Below are 24529 nucleotides of genomic sequence, written 5' to 3'. Positions count from 1 at the left end.
GATAGTTTAGTATTTTAGGGGTTAAATAATTTTAAAATAGATGGCGGCGGGGTAGGGGCTCACTTTAGGGGGTAGGTAAGGTAGATGGCGGCGGTGTTAGGGGCTCACTTTAGGGGGTTATAGATTTAATATAGCTGGCGGCGGTTTAGGGGTTAATAACTTTATTAGGTAGCTGCGGGCTCCGGGAGTGGCGGTTTAGGGGTTAATACATATTTTATTGTTAGGATAGTGAGGGGGGATAGCGGATAGAGGGTTAGACGTGTCGGGCTATGTTTAGGAGGCGTGTTAGACAGTGCGGGTGATTTAGACTTTAGTCAGGTTTTGTAGGCGCTGGCAGTTTCTAACGTGGCGCAAGTCACTGGCGACGCCAGAAATTTGTACTTGCGCAGATTTCTGGACATCGCTGGTTTATCCGACTTACGGCACGTTAGCATCTGACGGCGCCGTATATGGGATAGCTCGAGTTGCATAAAATATGTGTATATATAAAACTGAATCAAAAATATGTAAAATAATGAAAACATTGTTACAAATAGCTACACATAATGTTCCTTGATTGAGTGGAATAAATAGATTATAAATGGAAACATAAAAAATAATAGTGCAAACAGTCTAAATATAAAAATATGTGCCCCCTCAACCCAAAAAATATAATATCTGAAAAAACATTGTGGACTTCATGTGTTGCAATTAGAGAAGGTGAGACATTTCCTAGAGACCTCTTTAGGGAGTGGCTAAATGTGATGCTGTTTAAGTGTGGATGGTAACACAAACTTTTCTATATTATTTTTGTGATGTGTTGCACAGCTCCAGAGTACACCAGATAACATTCTTAAAACATAAAAGCGATGTCAAGCACCGCACTTTGGGCCAGATTACAAGTGGAGCTCTAAATATCGCTTTCATGAAAGTGCTATTTGCACTCCACTGTGTAATAACAACACACAAACACATGTGATGGCTGGTTAATTATCACGCACCCGCAAAAAGGGGGCGAATGATAATTTAGCGTTCTACTTGTAATCTAGTCATTTGTAAGTTATCTCAATGCAGTTATTAAGCTCTTAAAAAATACCCCTCTTTTACATTTTTGACAAGGTGGTACCTTACTCCTGCTAGACTGAAGCACATATATCTATATTCAACTGGTAGGTGCTGGAGGCGCTGTGGAGAGTACAGGTCCTAGTTTCAAATGGAAGTGTAGGGAGCTAAAGGCTTTCTGTTAAAAAATGATGTAACTAATGAGTCTGGAAATGGAAGTAATTGCCCCACGTGACCTGAAAATTCCTTTTTTCTGTCCCTTCCTAAACTGAGAATAAGAGCCAAAAAAACAAAATTAAGGGCTAGTTTACAAGTGGAGCACTAAATACTGCTTTAAAGATGACTATATTAGCACTCCACTTTGTAATACCAGTGCAAGCTAATCTGTGCTTGTATTATAAGTTAACAGCAATGCGAATGCAAGCTCGCATTCACTTTGCTGGGAAGCATTGCGCTCATGAGAGCACGCTTCCATAGGCTCCAATAGGAGCCTCGTTCTGTTACCGTCAGAGACGGCATCAGAACTAAAGCGCAGCAAAGGGGGTAAGTCGCACAGCGATTGTAGCATTTATAAATATATATATATGCTGATATACATATATATTTATGTGTTAATATGTGTATATACACATATTAACACATAAATATATATGTACAGTATATAAGCATATACATATATATTTACTGTGAACACACAGTTCCCATAGACAGCAATGTTAAGGCACTTTTCAGTGTCATGTTTTTCTAACACCCCACTCCTGCCAACTTTAAAGCCCCAAAACTGCCCAATGCAGTTGTTTTTCATTTAAGAAAATGCTAAATTTTTCTTTAATAAAAAACTATAATGCCCTCTATTTTGAGGGCATTTGGGGCACTTTTAGAAAAGTAACCAAAATTGATATCTGGTTAATTTTCTGAGTGCTAATTTTCTGAGTGCGAGATAGATGTATCAATAACCAGCCGCTTGTAATGGCTGGCTAATTATCGCGTGCCCGCAAAAAGGGGCACATTTGCCCATTTACGGGCATGCGATTATTTAGAGCTTCACTTATAATATAGCCCTGTTTTACATCTTGTTAAACAGTGCCAATGACCTAATACCCCCAGCATTGGAAATCTCCAATAATGTCATCAAAAGCAGAGTGGATCTCATGGCCCATATTTATCAAGGTCTGTCGGACCTGATCCGACAGTGCGGATCAGGTCCGACAGACCTCGCTGAATACAGCGAGCAATACGCTCGCCGTATTCAGCATTGCACCAGCAGGTCACAAGAACTGCTGGTGCAACGCCGCCCCCTGCAGACTCGCGGCCAATAGGCTGCCAGCAGGGGGGTGTCAATCAACCCGATCGTACTTGATCGGGTTGTTTTCCGGCGATGTCTGTCCGCCTGCTCAGAGCAGGCGGACAGGTTATGGAGCAGTGGTCTTTGTGACCACTGCTTCATAATTGCTGTTTCTGGCTGCCATTCAGAGCTTGATAAATATGCCCCCATGTCTCCTCATCATTACATGTAGATTTACACTTGATGTTACAATTCTTTGTATAATCAAGAAATGGTTGGTACGTTTTATTTCACTCTCTTTTAATGTGTTATTTCAGTTTAATAATCAATTAGTTATCAGATTCCATCATTTCTCATTATTCTAAGAATAGCTAAAACAATTTATTAACAATTTATACAATATTAATTTTATTAATTTTAGTATACTTGTAGCGCTATCCCCTCCGGTTTGGTAGGCGCTTGGGGGGTCCCCTTTCTTACTTGACTTCTATTGGTGGTCACTAGGTTACACCCCTCCCCCGAGCCAGGGGCACAGAGTAGGCGCTAGTTCCATCTCCTAACTAAACTTTATAAATAAATTACTCTACCTGTGGGGGGTTGGACAGAGAGGTACTAAAATGTTAATTTCCCTTTGTTCTCTCCAAATATTGGTCTCACTGTGTATATTAAGATAAGGAGGATTTTGTGTAAATAATATATAGATAAACTAATGAGGTCTGCTCTCCCTGAAAGCTCAGGCCATTTCTTTGGGTTGTGGTTTCAATTAAAAGAAATAGTTATATTTACTAACCTTAGACTCACTGAACTGTGTTAGCTATGCTCTGGGCACAGAACCCCCCCACTCCCCCCAGAATAATATGATTTTGCCTTTTCTCTGGTTATCTGCTCCTGTTTATGTTGTATAATTCTGTACAATATGTATTAATTTACTGTATTTAAAGTTTCTATATTATATGTAGAATTATGTAAATAAAGCTTGTTTAAAATAATATCATCAAAAAGTTTATGGGATTTTAAAAGTATAATTAAGAAAACCACTGCAAAATAAAAGGTTAGAAAAAAATTAATACTGTTCAACCTAATGAAATATGAGTCAGCTAGAATTGTATTTGAATATATTCTGCTAATGTTCATTTAATTGAAGTAACCTTTTTGTCATTTTTGTTTTTGTAATGACATTTTCTCATATGAGCTATATCTCAACGCAGCAACTCAATGTTATTACAGTAAAATATATGTTATGCATAGAAATACAATAAACATTTCAAGATGTATTAATAATGAAACTAGTGAAAGTTATTACCTTACAAGACATACTTGTCAGTATATTTATACTGTGAGGGTGTATCTGTTTACAGTCTAATCTGGTCATAACATTAATGATAAATAATAAATCAGACTGGAGGAAATCCTACCTGGCATGAGTCACCTGCATATTGTGGTGGGCAGGAACATATCTCCACACTGGATGCAATTCTCCCACTTCCTGAGAAAGTGACGTCCTCCAGCCCAACCTCTCCTAGGGTGAGGCGCTGAGTCTCACTGAAGTACAAGGCACGGATGTGCAGACTTTCCAGTCTGGACAAGACCAGCATAAGCTCTTCTCTAGACACAGCGCTGTTACTATTTGCGTGCCTGAAGTTTCCCTACATGGTAAAAGGAGGATATGAGCATCTCAGACAATATGAAATGATATACTATCATTTAAATTACTTCCAAATACTTCAAAAGGATAATATGTTTAAGCAAAATATTTTTTTCTATACAGTAAAATATCTCTGAGTATGTCTAATAAGATATTGAATATTTTTCCTTTTCACAAACGTCAAATTTATATTTTAGCAAGGGAAACTGCCACCCCTGCTGAAATTTGCACACAAGGCAATTACTTCTTATTAGGAGAGGCTTGATTCTCACATTTTGTGTTCAAGATTATATATAGGTAAAGAATGTCTATAACTACTGATGGTGCTGTTAGCAGGTTTACAGCTCTATAGGGTCTTGTTGTACACACACATAAGCAGAGATAAATATTTATGGATCCTCCACACAAATATATATAACCATATATATTGGGACTCATGAGTATAAAAATGAGCCATGTTACGCATTTTGCCAAAGGTCACCAATCCAGGAATAAATAGTACCATCTTTATTTTTATCACTTGAAGCAAATTAATTATAAAACCAGCCCTTGTTTGTCATATCAAGCTGTGATGGGAAAATCAAATTAAATTTAGTTAAAGCTTACATAGGAATCTGAACAGAGTAGTTATGGTTACTGGCAATGGCCAGTTTGAGATACCACATTAAAGTTTAAAGCATCTTTGGAATATCTAATGACCTGTGGTTTGCTGTGGCAGCACATGCCATTTGATGTGCCTTACTAGGGAGATTGGTTGCAGTCAAAACTACACTTGGCACCAGCAAGTTGTGGTTCTTTGTCCAATTTTAAGGAAGACTAGTGTTCTATGTGCAAGTCCGTACAATGGTTTCCACTAACAAACTGAATTTATTTAACAATGTACACTGTAGTGATAAATGAGTGATTCCCTTGTTATGATCATGGCTACAATTTATTACCACCATTCCAGACCATAAGAACTAACCTTTTAGCCGATTAGTTAAAGGGAGATGATATCTAAATCTTGAAGCATTTGAAAGTGATGCAGCATAGCTGTACAAAAACGGACTAGAAAATATCACCTGAACATCTCTGTTAGAAAGGAAGATATTTAACTAAAAATTTCCTAACTATTCACAGCACACTATAAAGAGACTTTAGTCCCAGGACTTGAAAGGGGGTGTGCATCGTGCATGTGCAGGCAGTCATGTTATTTTCCTATTCAGTTTAAGGAAGTTTACTGTGACATCTCATGAGATTTAAGTGAAATCTCATGCGAGCACAGCAAATACAATACATGACCTTAGCACTGCTGATGCTGATTGGCAATTGCATTTTTTTTTCTTCTTTCAACTTACAGCTTTACAGCAACTGAAGTATAACTGTTCACAAATTATGCTGAGGAAATTATGAGGTAAAATATCTTCCTTTTTTAAATAAAGATGTTCAGGTGCTATTTTCATGTCAGCTTTTTACAGTTATGCTCCATCACTTTCAAGTGATTTAGCATATGAGTATTATGTCCCTTTAAAGAATATCTTAAAATTATGTACACTACCTTCACACTTGGATGTATTTGTTGAAAAGTATATTTTGCCTGTTTTGAGTATCATTTTGTTTTTCAGTTTTACATTTCTTGCCTAATGATACAGAAAAAGGAAGCAGTTAACCCCTTAACGACTGTGATGTACCCTGTACGTCGCTGGACGTTGATGGTTTATCTGATTCTAATAGCGTGGGTCTTGCCGCGAACTGCAAGACCACGCTACTAGACCCTCCCTCCCTCCTGCAGGCTTGTTAAAAAAATGCGGTCTTACCGCTGGCAGCGAAACCGCCCTATTAACCCCCCCATAGAAAGTCCAGCAGTGAACAGGGTTAGTCGCTGGTCATTAACGAGGAGGAGCAGTAGTGAAAGAAGCATTATTGAAAGCTTCCAAAGACCATCACTAACTGGTTTCAAGCCTGTGCGATTAACGCTCATGTAATGGCAGATAAGATCCCAGAGCAGGGTGCTCCTCTTTTCTGCTATTAAACATACTGTAATATATATATATATATATATATATATATAAATATATATATATATTATTTTTTTCTTCTATGGATTATTTAGAATATTTTACAGTATGTTTACTAATTTTTTTAAAATATTTTATATGTAATATTTCAATAAAGCGCCTTAAGAATACTATCGGCTAGATTACAAGTGTTGTGTTAGGCTTAAAAAGCAGCGTTGGCCGGTCCCAACGCTGCTTTTTAACGCCCGCTGGTATTACGAGTCTTGAAGGTACAGGTGTACAGCTCACTTTTTTGGCCAGACTTGGAAATACCGCAAATCCACTTATGTCAATTGCGTACTCTATTTTTTCAATGGGACTTGCATAGCGCCGGTATTACGAGTCTGATAAAAAGTGAGCAGTAGACCCTCTCCTTTCAAGACTGGTACCACATTTAAAAGTCAGTAGTTAAGAGTTTTACACTACAACGCCGTAGCATAAAACTCTTAACTAAAGTGCTAAAAAGTACACTAACACCCATAAACTACCTATTAACCCCTAAACCAAGGCCCTCCCACATCGCAAACACTATAATAAAATTTGTAACCCCTAATCTGTCGAACCGGACATCGCTGCCACTATAATAAATATATTAACCCCTAAACCGCTGCACTCCCGCCTCGCAAACACTAGTTAAATTTTATTAACCTCTAATCTGCCGTTCCTAACATCGCTGCAACCTACCTACATTTATTAACCCCTAATCTGCCGCCCCAACGTCGCCGCCACTATATTAAAGTTATTAACCACTAAATCTAAGTCTAACCCTAACACCCCCTAACGTAAATATAATTTAAATAAATCTAAATAAAAATAACTATCATTAACTAAATTATTCCTATTTAAAACGAAATATTTACCTATAAAATAAACCCTAAGATAGCTACAATATAACTAATAGTTACATTGTAGCTATCTTAGGGTTTATTTTTATTTTACAGGCACGTTTGTATTTATTTTAACTAGGTAGAATAGTTATTAAATAGTTATTAACTATTTAATAACTACCTAGTTAAAATAAAGACAAATTTACCTGTAAAATAAAACCAAACCTAAATTACAATTACACCTAACACTACACTATAATTAAATTAATTCCCTAAATTAAATACAATTAAATACAATTAAATACAATTATCTAAAGTACAAAAAACAAACAAAGACTAAATTACAGAAAATAATAAACAAATTACAAGATTTTTAAACTAATTACACCTAATCTAATCCCCCTAACAAAATAAAAAAAGCCCCCCCCAAAATAAAAAAAAGCCCTACCCTACACTAAATTAAAAATAGCCCTTAAAAGAGCCTTTTGCGGGGCATTGCTCCAAAGTAATCAGCTCTTTTACCTGTAAAAAAATTACAAATCCCCCCCAACATTAAAACCCACCACCCACACAACCAACCCTACTCTAAAACCCACCCAATACCCCCTTAAAAAACCTAACACTAACCCCTTGAAGATCACCTTACCGGGAGAAGTCTTCACCCAACCGGGCCGAAGTCCTCAACAAAGCCGGGAGAAGTCTTCATCCAAGCCGGCGAAGAGGTCCTCCAGACAGGCAGAAGTCTTCATCAAGACGGAATCTTCATCCATCTGGCGCAGAGAGGGTCCATCTTCAAGACATCCGGCGCGGAGCATCCTCTTCCATCAAAGTCTTCGTACTAAATGACGGTTCCTTTAAGTGACTTCATCCAAGATGGCGTCCCTTCAATTCCGATTGGCTGATAGAATTCTATCAGCCAATCGGAATTAAGGTAGAAAAAATCCTATTGGCTGATGCCCGTCTGGCGGACCACTTCGCCCGGCTTGGATGAAGACTTCTCCCGGCTTCATTGAGGACTTCAGCCCGGATGGGTGAAGACTTCTCCCGGTAAGGTGATCTTCAAGGGGTTATCGTTAGGTTTTCTTAAGGGGGTATTGGGTGGGTTTTAGAGTAGGGTTGGTTGTGTGGGTGCTGGGTTCTAATGTTGGGGGGGCATTTGTACTTTTTTTTTACAGGTAAAAGAGCTGATTACTTTGGGGCAATGCCGCGCAAAAGGCCCTTTTAAGGGCTATTTGTAATTTATTGTAGGGTAGGGCTTTTTTATTTTGGGAGGGCTTTTTTATTTTGTTAGGGGGATTAGATTAGGTGTAATTAGTTTAAAAATCTTGTAATTTGTTTATTATTTTCTATAATTTAGTGTTTTTTTGTACTTTAGATAATTTTATTTTATTGTATTTAATTGTATTTAATTTAGGGAATTAATTTAATTATAGTGTAGTGTTAGGTGTAATTGTAGCTTAGGTTAGGTTTTATTGTACAGGTAAATTTGTCTTTATTTTAACTAGGTAGTTATTATAGTTATAACTATTTAATAACTATTCTACCTAGTTAAAATAAATACAAACTTGCCTGTAAAATAAAAATAAACCCAAAGCTAGATACAATGTAACTATTATAAATTGTAGCTAGCTTAGGGTTTATTTTATAGGTAAGTATTTAGTTTTAAATAGGAATTATTTAGGTAATAATAGTAATTTTATTTAGATTTATTTAAATTATATTTAAGTTAGGGGGTGTTAGGGTTAGACTTAGATTTAGGGGTTAATAACTTTAATATAGTGGCGGCGAAGTTGGGGGCGGCAGATTAGGGGTTAAGAAGTGTAGGTAGGTTGCGGCTACATTGGGGGCGGCAGATTAGGGGTTAATAAATATAATGTAGGTGTCGGCGATGTTGGGGGCAGAAGATTAGGGATTCATAAGTATAATGTAGGTGGCGGAGGTGTCCGGAGCGGCAGATTAGGGGTTAATCAATATAATGTAGGTGTCGGCGATGTCGGTGGCGGCAGATTAGGGGTTAATAAGTGTAAGATTAGGGGTGTTTAGACTCAGGGTTCATGTTAGGGTGTTAGGTGTAGACATAAATGTATTTTCTCCATACGAATCAATGGGGCTGCGTTAGGAGCTAAACACTGCTTTTTTGCAGGTGTTAGTTTTTTTTTCAGCTGTCTCTCCCCGTTGATTCCTATGGGGAAATCGTGCACGAGCACGTTCAGCCAGCTCACCGCTAACGTAAGCAGCGCTGGTATTGAGGTGAGATGTAGAGCAAAATTTTGCTCTACGATCACTTTTTTGCGGTTAACGCCGGGTTTGTAAAAACCCGTAATACCAGCGGTGTCTGTAAGTGAGCGGTGAGCATAAACTGCTCGTTAGCACCGCATAGCCTCTAACACAAAACTCGTAATCTAGGTGTAAGTTTTCATGTGTGCTAAACTGACCACGTTAAGATTTAAATCGAGAAACGATGCACAAAACGCATATTTAACATTTTTCACATAGAAAATAACGTACTTCTTATTATGAAACATATATATATATATATATATATATATTTTATACTGTTCATGTAAGATACATATTTATACCTATACCTACTTCTAGCGCAGTTAACGCTTGAGCGAGAGTTTTAAATAGCTCCACTTGCAATCTTGCACAAAGATATGAGGCCACAGGTGTTAAAAAAATAAGCAAAGGGCTTTAACATAGAGATACATACATATAAATGTCTAAATACGTATATATATATATATATATATATATATATATATATATATGTGTGTGTGGGTATATATATATACAGTGTATATATATATATATATATATATATATATATATATATATGTACATATGTATTTATGTGTTTATATGTGTATATATTTCTGTAAATACATATATACACATATAAATACATATGTACACATATATAGACATATGTATATGTATATATGTGTGTATATATATATATATATATATATACATACACACACATACATGCATACATACATATCTATCTTTAGACATGTATATGTATTTATCTCTATGTTAATGCTCTTCGTCTGCTTTTTTTTATAACTCCTGAGACCTCATATCTTTGAGCCTTTATAACTTTTTTGTGCAATATATATATTTTTTAATCATTTATATTAGATGGTGTTATTTTGAGTGCAACTGTACTTTGTAATGTTTTTTTTTTTTTTTTTTTTTTTTTTTTATAAACATTTTTATTGAGGTTATAAACATAGGTAAATACAGAGTTGTCATACATCAAAAATCATCAGTCACAACATATGGTAACAGGATTGAGATCACATAAAATAACAAAATTTATGATAACCTAACCATATAAATGCTCTATAGTCACATACATGAATAGTCAAACAGTTTGCAAAAGGCATCCCTGTATAGGCTGAATGCAGACATGATGTGCAATATAATTGACCATTTTTATTATAGACTATGTATGGTAGATTAAAACTAATAGCTAACCTCACATTTTCAAATACAATATGATTAAGTGTCTCTTATAAGGACCTCATGAGAGTAAGCAATTTCCCTTACTGACTAGCAGTGGCCTCTCTTGGGCCACACAATAAAGATTACAGATGCCAATGGGAAAGTTTAGGGATAAGGTCCAGCTTCAAGAAAACTCCCAACAGGGGAAAGAGAACCCACAAAATAAAGCAAAAAAGAAAAAACAAAGCATATTGAAAAAGTACAGATCTGAAGAGTAGCAGCATATTAAACATAAACTCTAGAGATTCAGTGTTATATTGCAACAATTTTCTGGGCATATGAGGGGATTCAGTCTCAGTCATTTTTGTTCTAAGCCAAGTGTATAATCTGAATCTTGATAAAGACAAATACAACAAACACAGTTTATAACTTGAATGTATAAATCATGGGTGCATCAGACTTTAAATAGCCCTTATACAGATTCTATACAAAGTAATATAGTAATTGTCCCCATATCAAAGCTTTTGGTACTTTAATGTGTAGGTTTGATTAAGTGTCAATCTCTATATGGTTAGTCAAAATAGCCAACATCTCTTACAAAATCAGACCTGCTTCCTCTAGCCTTGTTAGGGGTAACTAGCCGATCCCAATCCTGTGCTGTTTTACTGTGGTAACCATCATTATGATGTCTCCAAACCCATAGGGAAGGGCAACGACAAGACAGGGAACAATCCTCAAATGTGCCAGGGGCTTGCCAGCTGCACAATTTCCTGAAACAAAAGCGGTAGGCATGAGCAGCATCCCACACAGCGACTTCCCCCTTTTGCCAGCTCTTATGGCCCCAACAATAGGGACGTGAAACAACAAATCTCTGCATTTCTGGTGGCACTGAACCTCTCCCTGCCACACCGCTCCTCCCAGACCGCTCTCCACTGCATCCGAATCACTTGCTGGGGTATTGGCTCTTTTAGGTATCGGCAGTGATACGTAGTTAGCATAGGTCATCTCCTCTTGATATTTCATAGATTGTCCCTGTGCGGAATCTCACATCTCGGGTGTATCAGAATCTCCCTGTGCACGCTTTATTTGTGCCTCAACATGGATAGTAGGTTGCCGTTGCTCTGAATGCTCCTCTGGTTGTATGGGATATTGCGGAAGATCTCTCTCTCGCATGTCTCTCGGCTGGCAGCCCCCTGAATAAGCTCTTATACTCCGAATCATCTCCGCTTCAAATTTGGAAAACACCATCTGTATTTTGAAGGATAGGGTCTCCATGATCGGATTAAGCTGCTATCACTCGAAGCTGAAAGCAAGTTAGATGTATACAGCTTGTATTGCTGTTCCTGCTGAAATTACAGGAAAATGGGGAGGGCGCGATGAAGGCCTAGGCTGTTAGCTAGCCTCCGCTACGCACTTCATCTATTTAGGTCTCCCGGGCTAAGTTGTGTCATAAAAAGTATATCAAATTTCTCCACAGTTATTAAACTTCTCAAAATAGAGTTGTAGCTCTTGGGAAACAAATCTGAGGAGCGAGAAATAGCGGATTCCCCAGCTCCTGACATTAGCCATAAAGAAAAGCAGCCATCATAGCTGCTGGTCAGACACGCCCCCCCTTGTAATGTATTTTTGATGTGTTTTGTGACACTTTTTTGTTTTGTAAAACAGTTAACCAGAGCTCTGAGGTCACGTTAACCTAACTTCAATTGCGCTCAAGTGATTGCGTTTACTTTTAACTTGAAATACAAGCAGAAAACCTGAGGCACACAAACAACTGCAATAAACCCCTTATAGCTTGCGCGTAACTGTTAACGCGCCACTCATAATCTGGCCCATAACTTTTTATTGCAATCTTTTTTTAAATACATTTTATAAGATTGTGTTATTTTGAGTGTAACTGTACTGTTAAATGTATTTTTGATGTGTTCTGTGCAACTTTTTTGCATACGTAACACATTTAACTGGAGCTCTGAAGTTGCGCTATCCCGACACATGTTAAATTCAGTTGCACTGGAGCAAACGCATAACTTTCAATTTGAAATGTGCGCACAAACACCTACGGTAAACCCCTTTTTGCTTGTTTGCCACAGTTAGCGCCCCCACTTGTAATCTAGCACAAAGTTGTTTATGTGTTATTTTGTTGGATAACATTATTTATGGGGTAATTGGGACCTGGGAACTTGACGATTTAAGGGGTCATATGTGATATGTTTGCTGTGCAATATGTTTGAGGATGAAATAGCACATATCTTCCCCCCATGCATTAAAGGGACATAATACTCATATGCTAAATCACTGATGCAATATAACTGTAAAAAGTTGACAGGAAAATATCACCTGAGCATCGCTATGTAAAAAAGGAAGATATTTTACCTCACAATGTCCTCAGCTCAGCAGAGTAAGTTCTGTGTAAAAAGTTATACTCAGCTGCTCCCAGCTGCAGGTAAAAAAAATAAATGAAGAAATGAACAGCAGCCAATCAGCATCAGCAGTGCAGAGATCATGAACTCTTTTACTGTGATCTCATGAGATTTGACTTAACTCTCATGAGATTTGACTTAACTCTCATGAGATTTCATTGTAAGCTTCCCTAAACTGAATAGGGAAATAACATGAGTGTGCACGAGGCTCATCCCTTCAGCTGTCCCGGGACAGACATACTAATATGCTGCTTAGAAATTCTTTACAATGGTATGTGGCTACTGAGGAACTTTTGAGGTAAAATATCTTTCTTTTTTTACATAGAGATGTTCATGTGATATTTTCTAGTCAGCTTTTTACAGCTATGCTGCATCACTTTCAAGTGTTTAAACATTTGGGTATTATGGCCCTTTAAGATAAAATGTATTTAGGTTGTTTTAAATCTTACATTCTTTTTGGTTATTTATGAATGAGAAAGTAAGACGTTTGGCAAATAAATAAATAAAAAAGAAAACAATAATGAAAGAATAGAATACAGCATTCATTATTTTAATACTGCATTGTAAAAAATGCAACGGGAATGAAACACAGTGGCGTATTTGATGTATTATGAGAATGCATTAATTTATCAGTAACATTCTCTAGTATAAGCTGATTGTCATTTTTATTTAAAAGCAGATGAAAAATCTGTATTCAATACCACTCCCTGCAAAGGAATTTGTTTCATTTTAAAATACATACATTTCATTGTTAAATTATTTACAAATTATTCTTAGCCAACTCTCATGCGCATTTCAAAAGGGATTATGCAATATTTGTTATGTCCTTTATTTACATATATAGTATGTAATAGTATTTATCCACTGGCAGGTTATAACAGTGACATATAGGGGCCTATTTAACAAAGGTCTGTCGGACGTGATCTGACAGTGCATATCAGGTCCGACAGACCTCGCTGAATGCGGAGAGCAATACACTCTCCGTATTCAGCATTGCACCAGCAGCTCTTGTAAACTGCTGGTGCAACGCCGCCCTCTGCAGATTTGCGGCCAATCGGCCGCCAGCAGGAGGTGTCAAACAACCCAAACGGACTCGATCGGGTTGAATTGCGGCGATGTCTGTCCGCCTGCTCAGAGCAGGCGGACAGATTATGGAGCAGCGGTCTTTAGACCGCAGCTTCATAACTGGTGTTTATGGCGAGCTTGTAGGCTCGCCAGAAACACGGGCCCTCAAGCTCCAACCGGAGCTTGATGAATGGGCCCCATAGTCTAGATCAATAAAACTGTATTTAGAAAATGATGTATAATTTTATTTTGTTAAAAGCATATCCTGGAGTTTTATATTCTGTGATTACTTGTTAAATCAGATATTAATAATGTATTTAAGATTAAACCAGTTTCATGTTAAACTATATTTCCCTGACATTAATATTCCAGGCTAGGAAAAGATTCTCTGTTATTGTATTTATTGTATTACTATTTGATATTGTTTATACAAATTCTTAATTATATTATGTTCCATTTTCGTATTGTTTCTAGGAGCACTTCCTCCCTCCTTTTTTTTTCTTCTTTTATATACTTTTTTATGGAAATCCCAAAGATTTTTGCTTCTCATCAGGTAGCTAAACTGTAATTTGGTACAAAAATAATTTATTACAGCCCTTTTCTACTGCCTCCCACAAATGCATAGACCTAATACACATTATGGGCGAGATTACATAAGCGGTGCAAGCTTCAGAGTAACTGCTGAAACCTACGCTGCCCGTAATTTCACCTCGCACATCAGGGTATCACATATACGGCACCGGCAGTTCATAAAATGCCATAAGTCGGATAAACTAGTGATGTCCAGAAATGAGCGTAAATACAAATTTCTGGAGTCGCCAGTGACTTACGGCACTTTAGAAACTACCGGCGCCTAAGAAAATAAAAAAAAGCCAAATCTCCCTTAAAGTCTAACAGGCCTCCCAAAAATAAAACCGACACGTAAAACCCCTATATCCGCTATCAAGCCCCCATCGGAACTAATAAAAAAATAGTAACCCCTAAACCCACAACCCCCACAACACAATATGCCTAATTAAACTATTAACCCCTAATCTGACATTCACCCACATCGCGATCTACCTAATAAAAGTATTAACCCCTAAATCCGCCAACCCCAACATCGCAAACTACCTAATAAATGTATTAACCCCTAATCCACCATTCACCCACATCACAAACTGCCTATTAAAACTATTAACCCCTAATCTGCCATTAACCCACATCACAAAGTACCTATTAAAACTATTAACCCCTAATCACCATGAACCTACATCGCAATAAAACCTTATAAATCTATTAATCCCTAATCCACCAAACCCACACAACACAATAATCCTAATAAAACTATTAACCCCTAAACCGCCAAACACCCACAACGTAAATAACTAATTAAATTACTAAGCCCCATAACCTAACACCCCCTTAATTAACCCCAATTACCTAAACTAAAAAATACTAAGTTACAAACAAATAAAATAAAAAAGCTAACATTACTTAAAAATAATAAAAAATAATAAATAAATTAATCTAAGATTAAAAAATAAAAAAGTCTAACATTACATAAAATAATAAACCAAATGATCAAAAATTAAAAAATTAAACCTAATCCCTATGAAAATAAAAACTCCCCCCCAAATAAAAACACCCCCTAATATAATGCTAAACTACCAATAGACCTTAAAAAGGCCTTTGTAGGGCACTGCCCTAAGTTAAACAGCTCTTTTACCTTAAAAAATACTAAGTCCCTCCAAAATAAAAAAACCTAACATTAAAAAATCCTAAACTACACATTGCCCCTAAAGGGGCATTTGTATGGGCATTGCCCTTAAAGGGACATTCAGCTCTTTTACTGCCCTTAAAAGGGCATTCAGCTCTTTTTCAAAGGCCCATTAAATCCATAATCTAAATAAAATAAAAAAAAGCCTAAATCTAACCCCCAGATAGGTACTCACGGTCCCTGAAGTCCGGCGGTGAAGTCTTCTTCCAAGTGGCGATATCTTCTACCTTCTTCCAGGAACAAGCCGGCGCGGAGTGCGGAACTGAAGACCGGTGACGGTGGCCGCGGAACTGAAGACCGGCGATGGTGGAACTGAAGATTGGTGACCGCGGAGCCATGGAGATCCTCTTTGTACGATCACCGCCTCAGGATTGAATTCAATGTACGCGTTTAAATATGGGGTACCTTGCATTCCTATTGGCTGATTTGAGTCTTCAAATTCAAATCAGCCATTAGGATGAGAGCTACTGAAATACTATTGGCTGATTTGAACAGCCAACAGGATTTCAGTAGCTCTCATCCTATTGGCTGATTTGAATTTGAAGACTCAAATCGGCCAATAGGAATGCAAGGTACCCCATATTTAAACGTGTACCTTGAATTCAATCTTCAGTGTGCGGCGGTGATCGTACGAAGAGGATCTCCATGCTCCATGGCTCTGCGGTCGCCGGTCTTCAGTTTCAGCTGTCGCCGGTCTTCAATTCCGCGGTCACCGGTCTTCAGTTACCGGGGCTTGTTCCTGGAAGAAGATAGAAGATATCGCCGCTTGGAAGAAGACGTCCCCATACCTTGTGCTCTTAACCCATTCCTCCTCTCTGTCTAACTTTGCATATCTGTCTTCCCCCACATTTTCTTTTTTAAGGGCCTGATTCTGAAAATCTTACTAGATAATCTAATAAATCTATCAGCACTACATGGTACCTCATAGGATTCTACAAAGGTAAATTTTACTGTTTCTCACTGAGGAGCATTCCCTATATTTCTAGAAGTAAAGTAGAGGCAAGCACTGTATAACACATTTTTCAAATTGTATTTTAATTTGCTTTAGACTTCAGTATTTGTGTTTTATGTTTTAATACATTTAAACGTTGCACTTTCTATCTTGTGTTTCCTATGTCTTGTATGTGTCTGTGCATCTTTAAAAGGGACACCAAAATACAAAATTAACGATTTATGATTCCGAAAGGGAATGTGATTTATTTTTAGACACTTTTAAAATCAGCTATATTATCAAATTTACTTTGTTCTCTTGGTATACTTGTTGAATAGCACACATACATATCTTCTGCAGCAAAACACTACTGGGAGCTAGCTGGTGATTGGTGGTTAAACATATTTGCCTCTTGTCATTAGGGGTTAAACATCATTATATGCAAGCAAAAGTGAGATAATAAAATGCTCTGACATATTAGCATATGTTCCTTCAACAAATCATGACCATGCTTTGTGAATTTCTGAGTATCACAAAATGCCTTGTACACTGTATTTTTTTATTTGTCCAATGAGCCTTCTGGTTTCAAGGAGTGCGCTGGACAAAAGATTACTTTCAGCAGGACAGGTGCGTTCTTTAGATGTGTCTGACGTTTTCTCACAACTCTAATTATATTCTCTAAGCATTTTACACCTGCACATTTCACTGATTTTTCTCACCAACTGAATGTTATATTTTCCTCTCTGTACCCCTTAGTCTTTCAATCTTTTTTTGTGAGAATTGATTGCCCCTATCACCAATATATTGTGTATAAAAGATTCCCATAATACTTGTGTTAAACTGTTTTGAACATATTTTCATATAACGAATCGCTAAGTTTAGAAACTATGACTAACGCACTTGTAGTCATGTCTTATGAGCTTAAGAAAAGTATTGTTTTATTCTGGGTATGGAATATTTACATGCAGCTCCTTCTGAGCCACTCTTACCTCCACAAGCTTCACTCGCCCATAGTACAACCTGTCTGGCAATGGGTTAATTGGATCCATATAAGCAATAGTCATCTGCCTGCCCTGGTAAAATGGATAAAAAAAAAGATATTTTAGAATTACTATACATTATCAGAAAGATATTAAAAACAGAATATGTGAATACGAATTCGCACATGCTGTACATAACCACATATACAAGTAAAATACTGTGTTTAGGTATGAAATATCAGTGCAAAGAATATGGATTTTTATACTGAATGCTGAAATGCAGTGGCTAGGAATCGTGCAAGCAAATTTAGGGGGAGATTACAAGTGGAACACTATTTAATGCTCCTGCTAGAGAGTTAACTGTGCTAGAAGTAAGCTTTTTTTTGCACGCGTTGGGTTGCGCTCGTATTATGAATTGAAAGTAAACTGTTTTCACTCACACAGTAACCAGATGCGTAAAAAGCCGAGCTTAGAATATCATGCACACAATGACGTATTTTCCCATAAAAGTTAATGGAGCAAAAAAAATGGACAAAACCCTACTCGCTCGCAATCAAGATTGCATATCTTGCGCTAAACTGACATGAAAATATAAATATTTCACATTCCAATATTCTTCACATAGAATAATATGTTCTATTTATTCATAAATACATATTTCTAGATATATATGATGATTTTTTGCACAAATATAAATGTATACCTATACATATACATGATTATATATAAGTATTGATATATACTGTATATAGGAATATCTATTTAGAAATACTTAGAACATATTCCTATGTGCAGAACATTGGAATGTCAAACATTTACAGTACATACATAGTTAAAACCTTTATTAAATAGAAATATTGCATACATATGTTTTTTCATGTTTTTATCTACTTAACTGCAAAGGGCTCCAATGCACTTATATATATTTCTATATATGTGTACATATGTAGTTATGTGTTTATATGATTGTAAATACATATATACACATATAAATACATACATTATATATATATATATATATATATATATATATATACACACATACATACATATACATCTTTAGACATCTGAGACCTCATATCTTTGAGCCCTTATACATCTTTTGTACAATACTTTTTTATAATATAATTTTGATCAGATTGTGTTATTATGAGTGTAACTGTACTTTGTAATGTATTTTGATGTGTTTTGTGAGACTTTTTTGTATTGCAAAACAGTTAACCAGAGCTCTGAGATCACGCTAACTCGATGAGCGATAACTTCAATAGTGCTAAAGCAATCGCATTTACTTTCAACTTCTAATACGAGCAAAAAACCTGACGCACGCAAACAGCTGTGATAAACCCATTTTTGCTTGTGCACAACTGTCAGAACGCCACTCGTAATCTAGCCCTTAGTGTATTGTCGATACAAAATAATCTTAAAATTAGTTAAATACCGTAAATCTTAAAAAAAAAAAATATATATACAAAACGATCAGTTTACAAACCTCTCATGCATAAATTCAGGGTTGACACTCTATTCAAAATAAAAAAAAACATCTGAATAAAAGATATATTTTATTCAGTAGCAAATATACAGCTAGAGTTAGATTCGTGTTTTATTGCTGAAAAAATGGTAGTTTCAGCATTAAAACAGCACCGCAGCCATTACAAGTCTTGTCAGTATAGCTGTACCGCAAGCTTTTTAGCCTGTAATGCAACGTCAGTCCCGCACTCGTAAAAATGACGTTTTTTCATGGAAATCCCATAGCGCTGCCATTATGAGTTTTGCAGTGAGGCTAAAAAACCTGTGTTACACCCAAAAACGTCAAGATCCGTACCGCCATCTAAAAGCAGTAGTTATGAGTTTTACGCTACAAATCTGTTACAAAAAACTCATAACTAAAATGCTACAATGTACACTAAACACCCATAAACTACCTTTTAAACTTATTAACCCCTAATCTGCAGCACCCGGCATCGCCGCCACTAAAAACAATTATTAACCCCTATTCCGCCGCTCCCGACATCGTTACCACTATAATAAAGATATTAACCCCTAAACCGCTACCTTCCCACATTGCAAACACTATTTAAAAATGATTAACCCCTAATCTGCCATCCGCCCCCACTATACTTAAGTTATTAAGCCTTACACCGCCGCCACTATAATAAACCTATTAACCCCTAAATCGCAAGCCCCCCACAATGAAATATACTAAAATAAACTATTAACCCCTAAACTGAAAGCCCCCCACATTGCAATAAACTAAATTAAACTGCTAACCCCTAAACCTAATGCCCCCTAACTTTATATTAAAATTACAATTTCCCTATCTTAAATTAAATTAAAACTTACCTGTCAAATTAAAAGAGCTAAGTTTAAACTAACAATTAAACTAATATAATTATTTAACTAAAATTAAACAAACTACCAATTAAAAAAATCCTAACACTACTCTAAAAATTACAAACTATCTAATTACAAAAAATAAAAAAGACTAAATTACAAAAAATAACAAACGAAATTATCCAAAATAAAAAAAACCCCATAGCCTACAATAAACTACCAATTGCCCTTAAAAGGGCCTTTTGTAGGGCATTGCCCTAAGGTAAACAGCTCTTTTACCTGTAAAAAAAAATAAAAAATACATAGACCCCCCCAACAGTAAAACCCACCACTCAACCAACCCCCTAAAATAAAAAAACTAACTCTAAAAAAAAACCTAAGCTACCCATTCCCCCGAAAAGGGCATTTGCTGCCTAAACCCTAAACTAAAAAAAAACACACCCAAAAACCCCTTAAAAAACTAACCCCCATAATACTTGAATGCCTCTACTGTGTAAAAACAGGGAGATACAAAATCTCACAGTGTACGTTTCACACTATTTAGAATGTTCCAGTGACGTGTGAGATGGTTATATGATGGATTAGACAGAGCTGTGACACATAGGATTAGTCTACAGTGTCAGAATGTTCTGATTTAATTCTTTTTCCATTTGTGATATTTCACAATCTGGGAATATTTTCTAATCATTTAGCCATCATATGATTTTTCTACATAAATTGCCCTAGACTTTAGTACTGATAAACTTATACTACATTATGTATCTAGGGCAGTTTTGAATAAACAGCTTTGTTCAGAGCTCTAACGTAACAATATTGATAAAAACAAGACCGGCTACTCGCATTTTATATAAATTCCTTAGGGTTTGCTCCCATAACTGGATGATGACATACACTATAATAATAAACAGCTTGAATATTAAAGGACCACTAAATGCAGTAGAATTGCATAATTAACAAGTGCATAAGAAAAAGACAATGATTTAACACCTAGGGCCCGAATGATCAAGCTCTGAATGGAGCTTGATGCCCGTTTCCGCACAAGCCTTCAGGCTCGCCGGAAACAGCAGTTATGAAGCAGCGGTTTAAAGACCGCTGCTCCATAACTGATCCGCTGCCTCTTAGACTTTGGTCTGCAATCCGCCCGATCGTATACGATCGGGTTGATTGACACCCCCTGCTAGCAGCCGATTGGCCGCGAATCTGCCAGGGGCGGCATTACACAAGCAGTTCTGGTGAACTGCTTGTGCAATGTTAAATGCCGACAGCGTATCATGACGGACAGACATTGATAAATCGGCCACTGTCAGGGTTTTTTTTCCTGCTTTGTTTGCTATGTGCTGCTGGCAGCCATTTTACTTACCTTTCTTGCTGAATCTGGTTCAGAGTGTATGATGCTGCTCATTTCCTGCACGCTCTCTTATGGTCAGACTGTTGTACATCATACGTGTGAGACATGTTGCAGTCATCACTTATTATTTAAAGGGCCTCTGTTCAGTATGCTTTGCCCTTACGTTGTCTCAGACCTGTTTGTGAGTTCCTGTGTATTACCTGGCTAGTCTGACATCTCTTCTGGTTTCTGATCCCTGGCTTGTTCCTGACTTTGCTGTTCTCCTTGTTCCTGATTCCGGCTCGTCTGACTATTCGCTTTGGCTCCTGACTTGGCTCGTCTGACTACCAGCTCTAGTTTTGACTCCTGGCTTGTTATTTGACTTATGGACTTTTTATTATTTTTGTTATTAATAAAGGTGTGATTATTTTTGCACTTTTTGTCTCAGTCTGATTCCTGGCACCCAGACAGCCCCTACAAAGACTGTGCAAAATCTGATAAAAGAAGTAAATTGGAAAGTGTCTTAAAACTGCATTCTCTTTCTGAATCATAAAAGTTTATTTTGACTTGAGTGTCCCTTTAACAGAATCATCTGTCTGTAGACATAAAAATCACACTAATCTGTTGCATTTCTCATGAGGATGGCAATTATATATTTTACTCAGTTATGATTAGTAACAGAAATGCACAGAAACAGTATAACTCCAAATACTGGGATTAGAATTAAACTTCACTTAAGGGGAGCTTTCTATTAGTCTAAGACACTAATTCCCTGGGACTCTATACTGTATCCCAGACAAAAGCTTCACCCACCTTTTCACAAACTCCGATTTTATTTACATACAGATTTTTGTGTCACCTGCTTGGTCCCACGTGACAAGGAATGTCTGCACAAATTGATACGAAAATGAAAATGTGAAATGTTCTCTGTAATTATATTATGAAACTAAAAAGCTGATTAAGTTGTAGATGTAACTTTACATGTTTCTGTGATGGGGTGGTATGAAATGTAAAAGAATCAGAGAGAAAGTGAAAAAATGGAAGAAGGGAAAAATAAACAAGAATGTTTAAACATTGTACATATAATAGCACCTATATTATAGATAATACACTGGTACTGCGTAAATGTATTCTAGGTAGGTTGGGGTTGTCTTTAGACAAATCAGCAGCTGCCTTTGCTAAAAGCAGCTTTATAATCTACTAGTTTTCTTTTGAGTGCTATGAATCTGGTACAGCCAATTAGCATTTGTGTTGGGATTGTACAGTAGAAAACACTTGGGTGCCTGAGCAACATCTGCTTATAAAAGTTAGAAGAAGCAACCGATACAGAGGAGACTGATTCTATTGGTTTATGGAATAAATACTTTTTAAACAACACATTGGGCTGTTCCTGCATTCTCTTTCCAGTGTATTTTATTGTAAGTCTCACACTAGAGACTGAAGTCCAGAACACATCCTATTGATTAATCTCTGTTACATCAAATGTGAGATACACGTTTCAGCATAGACCATATGTGATTGGTTTGCAAACAATTGCACCAGAACTGGATGATTTTTATGTCTATATCATAGAGAGTAATGGTTGCTTTTTATTAAAATCATGCACTCCCCAACAGCACCCAGTGTGTACCCCTATTGGTCATCCCTACACTGTTTTTTTACTAATACATTATTTTGTTACATTGTACATTCTAACCAGACTTTTACAATAATTTTATGTGCAAACCGAGTGTTTAGTGTTTCTTTTTATCAGAATGTAGAAGAAGGTTTAAATGATTAGTTATCAGCGGTTCTCAACCAAAGTGACCTCAAGGCCCGGTAAATTTTAGCTGGACATGTCCAGGGCCCGGTAGTATAGATAGATAGAGAGAGTAAGCAGCAGGGATTTGCCCTATCAGTAACGAAGCAGTTCAGTGTGGGTTTAGTGGGGGCCCTGGAGTGTGGGGGTCCTGCCGAGGGTCTGCCGCTGTGAGGGCCATGGAGTGTGAGGTCTGGCCCTGGAGGTTGGGGGCCCTTTCTTTGGCCCTTAATGTTGGGGGTCAGAGAGGCTACCATGTTCATTTGCATAAATTTGAATACATTTGGGTCAGTGTGAGACAGTTTTCCTGGGGCCTTGATTGGTCTCAGTCCGCTCCTTGTGTGCAGTGGGGTAAGAGTGTGCAGTGGGGGCATGACAGGTCAGGGCCCACCAGCAGGGCTATCAGAGCCCGGTACTGGGCCACGGCCTGGCTGTTGAGAAACCAGGGGTTATCATATTGTTATTATTGTGTAACAATGCAACATTCACCTAACAAATGCTATAATATGCACTACATACACCCAAGGCCTGGTATAGGAAATATAATTTTTATTATTTGTTCCTAAGATCTGTTTGCAGGTGTGTTATTACTAATTTTTAAGACATATCATTACACATTGTAAGGAAATCTGATTTTGGCTTATTGAACATGAGTTTGCATGTAACATAAGAATATAAAAATGTGCTGTAAGATGTTATTAGTAAACCTCTGTTATGGGCTCAGTGAAGTTCCATGGTCCTGGGTATCCTAAACTGCTTAGCTGAGATATGGGGCTACCTCTGCATTGTTCCATTCTTATATTGTATCATCTTGTTATAATCTTGTACCCCCGTATTGCCACTCATGTCACCTTGATATTTACATAACTGATTGAGTTTCTCCTGTTCACTTATCCTCCAATTCACAGTATTCTAGTATTGTAAAATTCTCATCCCAGAAACACAGAATTGAATAGGATTTATACTTACTGTTAGTATAACCTCTGGCCGCTTGCTCAGCAGGACCATGCCTTCACTCGGCAACCCGAACGACTTCAGCTGGTAGGTCAGAAAGCCCCCATAGGAAGCCATCTAGTGAGGAACAAGCAGGGTTAACCTCCTCTCATTGCTTATTTTTAACATTTAGTAAAAGTTAGTTGATGTCTAATCAAAAGTAAAATGAAATCATGGTGATAAAATTCTAAACTGCAGTAAATAAATATTCACTGGATCAAAATCTGATACTAAATTACTTTCAACTCATAAACGCCTAAGGCTAACTGTTTAACTAATTTAATCAATCTCATTAAAGGGACATAAAACCCAAAAATTTTTCTTTTATGATTTAGAAACATGCACTTTTAAACAACTTTCCAATTTTTCTTCTATTATCTAATTTGCTTCATTTTCTTGATATTCTTTGTTGAAAAGTAGCTGATTGGTGGCTGCACATGAATGTCTCATGTGATTGGCTAACCCATGCACATTGCTATTTCCTCAACAACGAATATCTAAAGAATGAAGCAAATTAGATAATATAAATACTTTTGAATGTTTTTAAAATTGTATTCTCTGTCTGAATCATGAAAGAAAATGTTTGGGTTTCTTGTCCCTTTAATGTCTCAATTTTAAAAATCCTTTATTAATTGTATTTCAAC

General features: G+C 36.9%; 1 protein-coding gene across 1 annotated transcript in view; it reads right to left on the bottom strand.

Annotated features, from left to right (window-relative positions):
* Positions 1–24529, bottom strand: part of LAMA3 (laminin subunit alpha 3) — a 573745-nt gene that overhangs the window by 119106 nt on the left and 430110 nt on the right. Inside the window, exons 39-41 of the mRNA XM_053714980.1 lie at positions 23862–23963; positions 17446–17529; positions 3742–3972 (exon numbers count right to left, since the gene is read on the bottom strand). Of these exons, the coding sequence (XP_053570955.1) occupies positions 3742–3972; positions 17446–17529; positions 23862–23963 (417 nt within the window). The remainder of the gene's footprint in view (positions 1–3741; positions 3973–17445; positions 17530–23861; positions 23964–24529) is intronic.

This window comes from Bombina bombina, chromosome 5 (genome assembly GCF_027579735.1).
Source record: "Bombina bombina isolate aBomBom1 chromosome 5, aBomBom1.pri, whole genome shotgun sequence".
Lineage (NCBI taxonomy): Eukaryota > Metazoa > Chordata > Amphibia > Anura > Bombinatoridae > Bombina > Bombina bombina.
Note: the sequence above shows the minus strand (reverse complement) of the source record. Positions and strands in the feature narration are given on the sequence as shown.